The sequence below is a fragment of the Vanellus vanellus genome (assembly GCF_965231255.1).
Source record: "Vanellus vanellus genome assembly, chromosome: 4".
NCBI classification, from domain to species: Eukaryota; Metazoa; Chordata; class Aves; order Charadriiformes; family Charadriidae; genus Vanellus; species Vanellus vanellus.
In genome coordinates, this window is record NC_138909.1 from 44,817,181 (window position 1) to 44,831,131 (window position 13,951).

The 13,951-nt window shown below is 42.8% G+C and overlaps 1 protein-coding gene across 2 annotated transcripts in view; it reads right to left on the reverse strand.

Annotated features, from left to right (window-relative positions):
* Nucleotides 1-13,951, reverse strand: part of EXOC6B (exocyst complex component 6B) — a gene marked incomplete at its 3' end in the record, with an annotated part of 312,754 nt that overhangs the window by 153,814 nt on the left and 144,989 nt on the right. For both annotated transcript variants that reach the window (XM_082482217.1, XM_082482216.1), the window contains exon 7: nucleotides 6,227-6,403. In XM_082482217.1, coding sequence (XP_082338343.1) covers nucleotides 6,227-6,403 — 177 coding nt within the window. The remainder of the gene's footprint in view (nucleotides 1-6,226; nucleotides 6,404-13,951) is intronic.

Below are 13,951 nucleotides of genomic sequence, written 5' to 3' on the forward strand. Positions count from 1 at the left end.
CCTCATTCCCAAACCCTGCGTCTGGCATGCTCCTGGTGCTGGAAGCAGAGGCAGACCTGTCAGTCTCTGTAAACAGCCAAATCCTCTCTTTTTGCAAGAACGGTTTCAGATGGGTTAAACACTATCTGTAGCAAATTTAACCCACAGAAGCCAAGTTTTCAATGGAAATATTCAGCTGTAGCTGCCACAAAAATAAGGCTAGCCCAGAGTTAAGGGACGCTCTGATCTGGCTTCAGACAAATTTGCGATACAATGGCTTGAATTTCTGATCCTTGTTAGTTTTTGAAGTAAAGACATGACACAAGGACATATATATTCGCTCCTCTTTCAGTGAAGGAAAAAAAAAAAAAAAACCTCAAGAGTTTAACACCAGGAATTCATGACAGGTGTTTTATGAACCACCTCACGGCCCCATTGACTGACATACATAGATGCACTGGTGCAGAGAAACATGAGCACACACAACACTGCATCCCTAAAGGCTCGAGTCCAACAGAGAACATTAAGCAGACTGGGTCTCTTCACATGACGCACACATTGCAGAAAGCATCCATTCACCCTTAGGGACTAAAACTCTACTGCTTAAAGTAGCGTTGGTTCTGTACTGCACCCAGCTCTGAAGTCCTCAGTACAAAAAAGACATGGACCTGTGGAAGCAGGTCCAGAAGATCACGGAAATGGTCTGAGGGCTGGAACACCTCTGCTATGAGAAGAGGCTGAGAGAATTGAAGTTGTTCAGCCTGGAAAAGAGAAAGCTCTGGGGAGACCTTATTGCAGCCTTTCAATACTTAAAGGAGGTTTATAAGAAAGTTGGAGACAGACTTTTTAGCATGGCCAGTAGTGATAGGACAAGGGATAGTGGTTTTAAACTGAAAGAGGAGAGATTTAGACTAGATACAAGAAAAACTTTTTACAATGAGGATGGTGAAACACCAGAACAGGTTGCCCAGAGAGGTGGTAGATGCCCCATCCCTGGAAACATTCAAGGTCAGGTTGGATGGGGCACTGAACAACCTGATGTAGTTGAAGATACCCCTGCCCATGGGAGGGGGGTTGGATTAGATGACCTTTAAAGGTCCCTTCCAACGCAAACTACTCTATGATTCAACAAATCACATCTAATCTCTTTGGGTACCAGCAGCCAGGAAGCACTTTATCCCATGCTGAATGGAGATATGGGACAAACCATGCTGCAGATTTGCTACATCTTGTGTGGCCTTGGTGTCCTTTGACTGCCCCGATGTGTCCCGTGGCTTAACCTTAGGGAAAAAAGCTGAATGCCTTTGCAGTCAAGAGGATGCTCAGGATACTGTGATATTGGAAGTGGCCAGATGGTCCTGCAGACTAACTGAACTCACTCTGGCTCATGTTGTAGACAACAGGCAGACAGCTTTGTCTGGAAATAGAGTAGTTTCTCTCAGTGTCCAAGAAATTTTTTGCATATTTACTAGTGGAAGCAAACAAAAGGTGGAGGCTGATGGCACCAAACAAAGCCATTTATCAGGGAAAAATCAAGAGAGCTCTCTGGGGTCCCTGCTCTAGCTCCCAAAACTTTAAGAAATCTATTACAGTCACTTAGAGAATTACAGCTTATTCCTACAGCGAGGTCAACCTGAAAGAATGCCAGAAGCATGATGAATTTTGGCCACGCCTGCTGATGTCCTGAGTGCCAAACTCCTTCTCCAAATAGAAAACTCTCTGGATTTTGTTCATTTTTTCTTCAAAGACAGTTGAGTGGCCATTATCTTGAAGTGTGATGTCCTTCCTTAAAGTTTCCCCTTCTCCCACAAAGGAGCACCAGGGAGACCCATTCAACCAAACCACTTCATAGACACCTGACCAGTCTTTTCTGGGGACAAGAAGAAATAAGTCAAAATGCAGGCAAATTTGTCCTGCTGTATTCAACAAAATCACAAAAGAAAAGTCACTGAAAATGAGAAGAATCTGGATGAGCTTTGTAGTTCTCTGGATTCTTTTTACTACAAAGGGAACAGCTGGCACAAACTGAACAGACTGTGGAGCTACTCACTGTGAAATGCAAATTCTCCTTCTGCAACTTGGCATTCATAGAAACTGGATTTAAGCCTTCTCCCTGCTCACTTTACAGCTGTGCCCACTTCCTCACTCCGATTATAGTGGGAGCTTCCACCTCAGTGAGGCATCTGTACTTAAGTGGGACAATAATGTCTCCAAACTGAAGAGCACTAATGGAGTGGAGAACCACATCTCATTCATCTTCTTGAATGTAGCTGGCAGAGCTCTCTTTTACTCCAAGGGAGAGAATGATCTACACTAGAATACATGCAACTGTATAAGCAAAACTCTTCTGCTATTTCTTCCCTTTCAAAACCTTCCCTGTAAGTTTTGCTGCAGAGATAAAGGGTTTGCCTCATATGGTTAAGGAATCATGGGCTCCCTAGAACAGTTCATCCAGCCTAGGTGGAGAACGCCATAACACAGGCTGCTGAAGGGCCTCAGATATTTCCTAGAGGGGGAAGAAAAAAAAATATCCCACTTTTTCCAGCCTACACACCAAGATCCAGAGCTCTCCCGCCTAAACTTAATCAGAAATACCTAGGACCATCCTGTTTTCAATTCTGAGTAGAGAGGGTGCAAGATGCCCTTCATTCCATGTTCAACCAATCATCACTGGCTGTCTTCCAAACAGAAGCCTGAAGTTCCTGGTTGGCATTATTGGCTATGAGAGGTAAAGAGCAAGAGCTACCCATGCAGTCTTTGGATACTTCAGGATCACTTCTTTGCTTGTCTACTGACTTTATTCCAGAAGGGCCTTTGCTTTCTCCAGGCTTTCTTGTTAGCAGTATTCCATATTTTCTTGAGAAGTTTAAGACTCAGCAATCTTGGTGAGAGGCAGAGCACAGCCAATGACATGTGCCCACTTGCTGCATTACTGTCCTTCTAAGCCCAGAAAGCTTTATTCAGAGCTCCAGAACATGAGGGCTGTGCAGAAAACGGTATGCAATTCAGTTAGACTCAGGACACTTAATACTAACAGTTTTAAGCAATGAGGATTAACTTTGGAGACTCAAATTCTGTATTAATAGTATTCCTGCACAGACAAGATAATCATAAGGAGAAACAGGGACACCAGAAGATGAAAAGGTAGGAATCAATCTGTCAACCATGAAAAACAATTTTGAAGTTGGCCTGTAACTTTAGAGAACATTTACCAAAGAACCTCCCATTAACATTTTACACACTGTACTAGTTTTGGCTAGGATGGAGTTAATTTTCTTCATTGCATCTTATATGGTGCTGTGGTTTAGATGTGTGACCAAAACAGTGTTGATACCACACCAATATTTCAGCTATTGTTAAACAGTGCTTACACAGCATCAAGATCTTTCTCTGTTTCTCACTCTGCACACCCCCAGCAAGTAGGCTGGGGCTGAGCAAGAGGCTGGGTGGGGACAACACTGGGACAGCTGACCCAAACAGACCAAATAGATATTCCATACCATGTAACACCATGCTCAGCAATAAAACTGGGGAAGGGGTGGGGGTGTATTTTTTTTTTTTTTTTTCAAAAGCAGGCATTGCGCAGACACTGGCTAGGCATCAGTCTGCTAGTGGGAGGTGGTGAGCGACTGCCTTTGCATCGCTTGGTGAGGGTTTTTTTCCCCCCTTTACTTATTAAACTGTCTTTACCTCAAACCCATGAGTTTTCTAGCTTTTGCCGTTCACATTGTATTCTCAGTTCTTCTGGGGGCTGGGGAAGTGAGCGAGCAACTGGATGGGGGCTTAGCTGCTGGCCAGGGTAAACCCACTACGCACACATGACACTCCTTCAGATTTAGAGTCATAGAATCATTTAGGTTGGAAATGACCTTTAAGACCATTGAGCCCAACTTTTTACCTACTGCTGCGAAGTCCACCACTAAACCATGTCCCTAAGTGCCACATCTACATGTCTTTTAAACCTGCAGGGACGGTGATCAACTACTTCCTTGGGCAGCCTGTTCCAATGCTTGATAACCCTTTCAGTGAAGAATTTTTTCCTAACATCCAATCTAAACTTCTCCTGGTGCAAGTTGAGGTTGTTTCCTCTTGTGTTATTGCTTGCCACCTCACTACAACCTCCTTTCAGGTAGTTGTAGAGTGCAATAAAGTCTCCCCTCAGCCTCCTCTCCTCCAGGCTGAACAACCCCAGTTCCCTCAGCTGCTCCTCATAAGACTTGTTCTCTAGACCCTTCACTAGCTTCGTTGCCCAACTTTGGACACACTCCAGCACCTCAATGTCTTTCTTGTAGTGAGGGGCCCAAAAATTTAATCGCTCTATTTCCAGATGACAGATCCATTTGTAGTAATAGATAAACCATTTTCTTTCCAAAAAAGGAAAATACCCGCAGGAGGCAGGAACATGGGGAACAGCTAAGCTCATCAGGAGCCAAAACCCTCTCCTTCTCTTTTCTCGCCTTTAAGACAATACTGGGCAAACGAGGCAGAGGGGTCTTTGCGATAGGGCTCCCGAAAAGCCGACACGGGGCTCCTGCGGGCGCTGCCCCTCCGCGCCCCGCTTCATCACCACGGACAGCGGCCGCCGCTGCCCCGGCCCCGGCCCCTCCCGCCGCCGCCGCTGGCCATCCATCCACGGCACCGCCATCCCCACCGCGAGTTTCTTCCACTTACTACCAGCCCGGCTTTAAACGCCCCGAGATCTGCCTCGAGATGAGTTAAATCAGTTTGATGAATGGAATTAAGAGATTTCTCCCGGTTGCGCTATACAAATTATTGTCTTTAAACTCTTCCGTCCTTAATGTTTTCCTTATACTTCTCCTTATACCTTTTAATTCTAATTGAAATACAACTCTAATTTCTAATTCCAATTGACTCAAAACTTGCGTACCCCACAAGTACCACCACGTTTCATGCTGCTGCCTGGTTTTGCAAGAACCCACTCCACAGAAGTGAGAGGTTTTTAGAGTGGGATGGAACAAGAACTATTGAAGGACCAGATTTTTATTTTTTAACAAGGAAATACCAAAATAGATCTATTCAAAACAACGTTCGATTTCAAAAAACATGCCCTTTCCACTCAGCTTTCTTTTGTCTAACTTCTGTTGTATTTCCATTTTGATGTAGGAATAAATATCCTACCCAGATGGCTTCAGTGCAGTGTGAGGGGTCTGGGTTGTACCCTACAGTTTGATCCCTGTGAAGTAAGCAGTGATCTCCTTGGTCTGCTTTGGAAGTGCAGCAGAGATGAAGAGGAGAGACTTGAACTGCAGGTAAAAAGACACAACATGGGCACAGAACCCCTTGACCAACCCATACTATTTTAAACTTCAGGAACTTGATCTCAATCCTCTTCTGTGGCTGGTCATGGACTGTAAAGTTCAGGGCAACAAATACTACCCAATTCAGCTACCAGTTGTAGCTGAAAATATCATTCTCTGGACATAAGAGAGGCTTCAGCAATAAGAGAAAAAGCAGCCAGCGTGGCAGATAAAACTTGCAAGAAGGTCAAACGCAAGACCGCATCACAAGAAACAAAGAACACATCAGAAAGCTCAACACCTCATGATCTACACTTAGATTAGGTATCTCCAAACTGCCTTTCCTGAAACACAAAGGGACAGAGCTCTATTGCATTTTACGCACCACAAATCCAAGATGTATAGTATGCACTATCCTCTAGCTCAGGGAGGAAAAAACAACCAACACTATCAGCGAGGTTATGCTTTGTGGTTAACAAAAAGAGACTGCTGGTCTGAGGAAGCAGCAGCAGAAAGGGAGACAAAAAGGGAGAACATCAAGGAAATAAAATTGCATTTAAAGAATTCTGTCCCAATGCAATGCTTTTCAACACAAAATACGTCTCTGCCACCAAGGCACTTGGCCTTTTCTGTGGGACGTGTATCTCATGCACTATGCAGCAATTTATCTTTTTTTAAATGAAGGACAGATACCAAACTGCCTTCCCAAATAAGCACAGAAGTGCAACCCTTGAGCTGGGGGACAGAAGATGGGCTGTTCAGTTCTTATACAATACTTGGCCCCTCTGCTGAGCCTGCTAATGAGAATAGGGACAACAGTGCAAAATAACCCAATAGTGAAAGACATTCCATGTTCTACAGCCTATTCTGCATCTTTATGACACACTGCATGGCAACACGAAAGACTGAGTGAGGTGCAAACACCGTTTGAGACACTACTGATCACCCCCAAACTGTCCAGTTGCCTGGATTTGATATTATACAGTTACCTCTTCATCCTCATCCTCATCTTCAACATCCAGGATACCCGAATCTTGCTCAGACATGGGGCTAGTGTTTTTTACCTCCAGATCTGAGCTTGCGCAGACTTCTTTCTTGGACTTCTTCCCCCCGCTTATTCTGGGATGCTGTGATACAATATTGTCCAGGTTTCTTTGCTGCTGTGCCTAGAAAAAAAAAGCAGATTTCACCTTTTACGATAGCATCCTCAGACTTTTTTTTTTTTCTTCAGCCAAAAGATGCAATCAGTCATGAAATATGACAAATGACACAAAATAAAACACACGCTTAATGGAACTTCAAAATGTTATGTTTTTCCTAACCCAGATATTCCAAAGAAACAGAAGATTCATTTCAAAACCATTCCAGGGATTATGCAACAATACAAACAATATTCTGACTCTTCACAAATCAAAATGCCAAACCAGTCATACTGCCATATTGATCTATTTACAGCACAGATGCAGAAATATTAGCCCATAGGCCATGTGGTGACTGTCACAGGCTAAATTAAAGGACGTACTTAACCGTTGGATTTGTTCCTCTTTTCAACCCATGTCAGCACAAAACATTCCACATCTGGACCCCAGAGGTTCCTGAAAGCATTTTTGTGGTACCTCAGGAGAGCTTAATTGTATGCTGCTGATGTACAGAATGAGCTGTAAAAGGTATTGAACCAAGATTCACTTCCTGGGAGAAGCACCACGATTCACGGAGCAAAACACACAGACTCGGTGGAGCTCCCTGGTACTGCTATTGATAAATATTCCTGGGGATTTGGAGTTTGTTTACAGCAGAGGTCAATGTGTGTGCTCTGCTGCAAAAACTCACTTGGTTTCCTCATTGTTACTGAGCACAATATTTGACAGGAAAGATGGTTTAGCCCTCATTGTTCAAGAGATTTGACCAAGAACTTCAAACTGAAGGGGAAGGGCAAGGAGGGGGACTGGCATAAGGACACTGTTCTTGCCACTAGTGCCAAATCATGGCCAAAACAAGGGGAAAAAGGCCAAGGCAACAGATACAGGGGTTCTGCACATGTGGGCTTGTGCTCTGGTGTAACTAGCAACTAAACACTCTGAAAATATGAAAAGTATAAGGATACATACACACAGATTTATAGGATCCCTCCTATTTTTTTATATATATATTTTTATATATAAGAAGAAAGGTGTATGGAAATCATCCAGATGTCTTTCTGAAAGTGTGATTTTAGATGGTAGGTTTCTTTTTTTTAAAAAAAAAAAAAAGTTTTTTATGTATTGCAATTATTAATATAGACTATTTCTAGCAATTAGCGGTACAATCCTAATCAAACCTGCCTCTGAGTATTTTATTGCTCCTCTACAACAGGAGACAAGGTGGCAAGAAGGACCATCCCCTGCCCCATGCTAACATGACAGCCTGGCTTTAGAAGGAAGAAGGAATACTAGAAACCATATTGTAGATACTGCTGTCACTGAAACCAACTGTGCTAGGAAAAAATGAGAAATAAAACTAGTGGAATCTATAAAAAAAACCCTAATTATTTTTGTTACCTGAACTGCAAAAAGTAGAAAGTTCTATTGAGAGTGCAAACCTTCAAAATTATTTCCTTTTAAGCACTTAGAAGTACTAATATCACACAAAAATAATTTATAAGCAAGTTTTATTTTGATAGCCTCTCTCTGTTCATCTCCCTTTGAATCCCTCCTTGGGAAGAAAGACTCCATCAGAGACCAATCACTTGTGCAGTTTCTAGATCTGAAGAATATTAAAACCCAAGCATGGCACAGATATCCCAACCCTTGCAAACTTCACCGGGTTCTACTGTTGTGTAAGAGAAAGTGCCCTTCACACCATGTATATACAATTGGCTTTGTCTTAATTGCTGAAAAGGGCAATTGATACTAAAATTAAATATATATAGCTGACACTGGACGTGGTTGCACCAGGAATTGGAGCGAAACCTTACACGATGAGCAGCCCTGTGCTAAACCATAGCACAATCTTGACCTCTAGTGGTTGGAAAGCAGTAGTATCTGCGATGTTTACTACAAGTGCTCCTACAAGAGAAGTAACGGCTGAGAACAGGGGCTACCAAACAAACATATTAAAAAGACCTCTTAAGGGATGAGTCTCAACAATAGGGATTTTTGCGACAAAGCCACAGGAAAAGGCCTGTGTGAACACTGCTGAAGACAAATTTTGCTACCAACGTCAATACTTGAAGCAATTGGGAGAAAAGTGGTATTTTTTGCATTAGAAATCTCAAACTTCAGAGGCACAACTCTATAGAAAGACATTGCAACATCATATAAAGAGAATTAGGACTTCAAAAAGGGGAGTGAGCACTTGGTCCTTCTGAAGCCCACACAACAAAGAGATTCGAGGCCCGATTCCACTCTCAGATACACCCATTTATGACATAAGTTACTCAACTGAAGCATAATGAAGTTATAACACTGAATCCACTGTAAATTACACCAAAAGCAAGCCCAGTGTACTCATTAAAATCTCTCAAATTTATGTAATCTTTTTTCCTCTAGAAAGGAAAGAAATCAAAGAATGGGAAAATGCAAAGTTTTGGATAAAACATTGTGCCTGAAACGGATCATTAAACAGGGCGTAGCAAGATCACAGCAAAAAAAGTGGTCATGGGAAAGGAAAAATCTGGACTAACAAACTGAAGGATGCTACTGCCAGCTCTGAACTTCATTGCCGAAGCCCTAAGCATGTAACATTCAGCATTTTAGGCTGAACATAGAATTAGTCTCAAAAGAGGACCTTGTGGACATGTTCTCACAAGACACATTATCTTGCTGCCCCACCTCTTTTCAAACTAGAGGTATTAATGCCATCCTTCAGCTTCGGCTATGCTTACAAGAGGAGCACAGTAGTACATGACATCTGTTGGCCAGATACCAATATTGCTAAGACCCAAATCAAACACTGGTAAGACCTGATAAATACTGGTACTGATAAAACCCCAAATTCAAGAAAGTCTGTCCTTCTAGAAAAAGCCGTCACTCTAGGCCAAGAAGTTCAACATCCAAATTCAAACACCACATTTTGCATACTTTAAATACATATAAAATGAAGTTTACCAAGAGAAAAAATTTGACCTGAATTGAAGTCCAGGGACCTACTGGGAAAAAGAACAAAAAGGAAAAAAAAAAAAAAAAAAAGTATGTCCCACCTCCCAGGTATCCACAAAATTGGCCACAGAGACACTCTCAATGGCATAAAAGCTTTACAGTCTACCAAGTGCAATTTTTACCTTTTGGAATTTGAGGCGGGGGGGCAGTCTAACTTAGAAGAGATTTTCCAGGGATTTCTACCTTAAAGACTGACAAATGCCCCCAAAGTAACCTAGTCAATGTTCATTCCCTTCCAGCACACTGGTGCACATCACAGCATGTAACCCCCATCTCGCACAGCTGCCACTCCATCGCTGCACGATGGGCGCAGCCCACCAATAGCCCGCTGGGAGCCCGAGGAGTCGGTGTGACACAAGCAGAGCCCATAACTTAGGTGTTATGCTGGAACGACACACTGTACACGCCAGAAATAATAGTAATTGCTTTTCCATTAACAGGAGGGCATTTCCCCCGCCCGCACTCTTGGCAGGAAACAATCTGGACTGAAGTGACCTATAAGTGAGAAATATCAAATTTTCTTTAACTTCGGCAGGCTTAGGTGAAGTCACCGAGGTTTCAGTTTCACCTTGAGAGAGAAAGAGAGCTGGGGAGAGGCCCAGAGGAAACAACTAAGGAGAAATTTGGGCTTAACCGCCAGGGAACTCCCTGCTCCTACCCCCATCTCGTTACCTGCACCTTCCTGGGCTGGGGGTGCAGCAGAACAATTCTGCAATATATTTGACGTTGCACATAAAGGATGAAAAATGACCTGCAAAGTAGACACATTTGGATTTTAATGTTCTGTTTCACATAAAGGCATCTGCAGGGAGCCCAATGAAGAGGCACACTTTAGAAACCACATCAAAGTACAGGCGACACTCCAGCGTGCCCTCTGAAAACAGAGGGACTCGGGGCTATGGGGGAGGCAAAGAGCCCTCGAGGGACAAAAATCAAATAAAAAATCCCCTTACCTTTTGGTGTGGTTTACATGAAAGCAAGTGCATTTTTGTATTATTCTGTAAAATTGCCTCTATTATACAAGACTATCAATCTCTTGACTCTCTGCTTAATGTGACGATAAAAAAAAAAAAAAAAAAGGGTAAGAAACCAAATGTCTGTTCGTAGCTAAAGTTACATTAGGCAATAACACACAAAGCGTTTGATTCACGTAGCTGAAACTCCCTCCAAGCACAGCTACTTTCTTCACCCACGTGATTAGTACAGCAGTCTGGCAGCCTCCTTCCAGCACAGGAACACCCTACACCACTCTGACACGGCAGAAATCCCAGTCCCCCTGACAGCAATGCTATTTCCAGGCTGGTTGATATAAGAAGCAAAGGCAGATTTCCACCTCCAGGTTCAGGTTTAGGTCAGTGACCTACGTTTGAGGTTGTAGCTGGACTGCGGTTGGCCATCAGGCTGTCTACAGACCTTCATCTCCACAGCTGAGAAGTTGGTGGGTTTTGTTGGCTCAATGCAACCAGAAAAATTGATCTCTTTTGCTGTTGTTCCTTGAAGAACAGAGAACCAAAGGAACAAGGAGGGGGGAGGGCTGTGTGTGAAGCATTTCTATCTTTATTACACATTTTCTCTCCCCTGATCCACTTTTTTCATATGTTACCTGTATGCCATTCCCCAAGCGCTCAGCCTTGCAGGACACGGCTTTGGGGTTTTTCCCCTCAAGCCTGTCCTACAAGAATCCTAAATACAAGTCCTCAATACTTTCCAGTGCATCCTGCATGCTTTGGAGCAGCGACTCTACCTTCACCACCCATCGCAACTCAATCAAGCCAACCCAACCAACCAAGCGCACAGACCCAATATTCTGCATAAGAAATTAAATGTATTGGCTTAAAACACTAGTGACTAGTAGTAGTTGAATTTTTCACAGTTGAATTTTTTCAAAGTAACTTGACTGCTTGTGATCAAGCAAACACAGCTCCAAACCTGCAACCCACATCTGCATAGCTAAGATGGGGAATGACACAGAGTAGCAAAGCAGGTCATGGACTCCTCCAGGCTCTGCCTACAAAAGCCATACTCACCATAAGGAAAAGTTGTTATACCACCTACATGTGGAACAAACTCCTTTAAAAATCAAATAGCTTTTTATAGGGTTTTTATAACTTCGCCTTGTTTTCTGCATCAGTTTGCCAATGTTGACGACGAGTGTGTCTTACCTCCCATCACCTCCACCCACCAATGAACTGACAATATTTACTTCTTAGAAGAATCTAATTAGCTCTTTCCTGATGAGACAGTAGATAAAGCACAGCAAAAAAATGAGGTTTTATTATTTAAAAGGGCTTGAAGTACTGCTGTGGTTAGCTTCGGTGGTTTTGATTAGTTACTGCACATTTGCTGCTATGATTGTTTTATAGATTCCTCTAATGGGCTGAGACACAGAACTTTAAAATATCGTTTCCCAATATCCCTAGGAATGGGATACATATTCCTTAAATAATATCACAAAAAAAAAAAAAAAAGCAGACTGGTTACAGGGGAAGAAAAAAAGAAAGCTAATAAAAAATGACAGTAGGGCTGGCTCCCTGCCAAAGACCCATTTGAAAGTTATAAAACCCTCCTCCGATCAGATAAAAGCACAGATTATTATTGCAAGGTGTAAACTCAACACACTGACACAGCTTCTGGTTTGAGTTTTAACGAAAAGCCCGTTGCTTGTCAAGATGATAAGAGTTTTTGCCTATCTGCTTTCTCAGTGTTAACTGGTTATCAGAGAAAACAATTTGTCGGAGGTTTGTCTGACAGAGTTCACCCTCAGCACAGGAAACGAGGACCAAGAACGTGATATATTTTTTCTTCCTCGATACTTGGTCATTAAAAAAAAAAAAAAAAGCTTAGAAATACAGCGTTCAACAAGTTTGCTATCCCCAACACCCTGCAGAGACTTTGCTTCAATCTCCCACTCCCCCTTCCCTAAAAATGACTCTTCCACCTCAGCCCACCCAGGGCTAAAATCCAGTTCACAATATTGATATTCCGAAATATCACTTTTGCTCAAATATAAGTTTTTGGCATCAAGTGTGCAATGGGGAACATGCAATTCTCCCTTTGCTTTTGCCTTCACCCAGTGATTTATCCTCACCCCCACACTTCTGCTCCTTTTCTTCACCTGCAAGACAAGGTCAGCATTATTTATATCCTCAGACTTCACTGTACAGAATAACTTGGTTAATTCAGCATTTTATATAAAATCTATTAAACCTCAACTGTTCTTTGGGGAAGATCCTGCAGTACAGTACTTGGAGAAAGGAATGATCAAGACTATCCTGTCCTAGGACCTGTAAAAAGAAGTTTATCCCATTAGCATTGATAAAAAGAGTTAGGCAACTGAGTCCTCCAGGTCAGCTGTACAATAAAAGACCAAAAGCCATTTTAAGAAGTCCTTTATTGAGCAAAGTGTTGATTTACACTTCTGTGTGATCTAGCCTCAAGAACGAGATATCTGCAGGCAGGCATCAAAAGTAGCTCAGTTATGTGATTACAAAGTTTATTTATCACATTTACACGGAGTGGAGAAGCTGAAAATTAGATAAGTGGACTAAAAGCAGTAGGAGGACGGCTTTTCTACAAAGTATTTCAAACACATTAAAGACCGTAGCCCTGACAACTCCACAGCTCAGGTCTTTGTTTAATCAGTTGCAAGCACTTCGCGAGCTGGGTTGAGATAAATAGTTTAGTGCTCACTGTTAAGCAACTGGATGCACATTCTTTGATTAAATTTTACCGACAATTTAAAATTCCTTTTTAAATGCTGAGCGCCTTCATAGAAAATCCCCAGCTATATGCAATACTATAAACCACGCTCTGATGTTGGGGTTTTTTTAATGCTGCCTTTTCATATAACATTGAAGAGGCATCTCTCTCCCTGACGAGACTTAATTATGACTCAAAGTGCAAGTGGAAACTCCCACACTTTGGTTTAACCTCTCGTTAGCCTAATTGCAACCAAACCAAACCCCGTCAAGTAAGAGAGAGAGCAGCAAGGTAATCGCAACCAAAACCGGTCACAGGTGAGAGGGTCCAACCCTCACCCTCCCTGTCCCAGAATGACTCAGATGCACACAACCGTGCAGGACCAAGCCTCAGCTTTAAGTACACTCTCAGGCACTGGGGACTAGTAATTATTTTCTAAGCAAGGGTTTGTTTCAACACGCTCTCCGATGATCAGGGCATGACAGAGGTAATAGGTGTTTTTTTTTTGCTAAAGGAAAAATCCAGACAAAAGGCTTGCTTTCCCAGAGACCAACATCAGAAGAAAAGGGGATGCAGATGGAGACGGGAGGGAAGTAGTAAAGGGACAGTCTCGGGCCTTGACTTAAGGACACACGCTCGCTTGGGCTCGGTGCTTCCATTAAAGCACTGCAAAGCACTGTAGCTTGCAGCAAGCAGCCAACGTAGCACCAAGGTAATGTCTTCCTCCATTTGAAAGACGCAAAGAGGTCTCCAGCCCCCAGTGCCATCACCCCCAACACGGGAATATTCCCATCTCAATAAGCAAAGCCTGCAGGCAGCTCCAACAGCAAGTGACGGCATGCCAACCCTCACCTCTCTTTAAATCGAGTTGGGCAACTC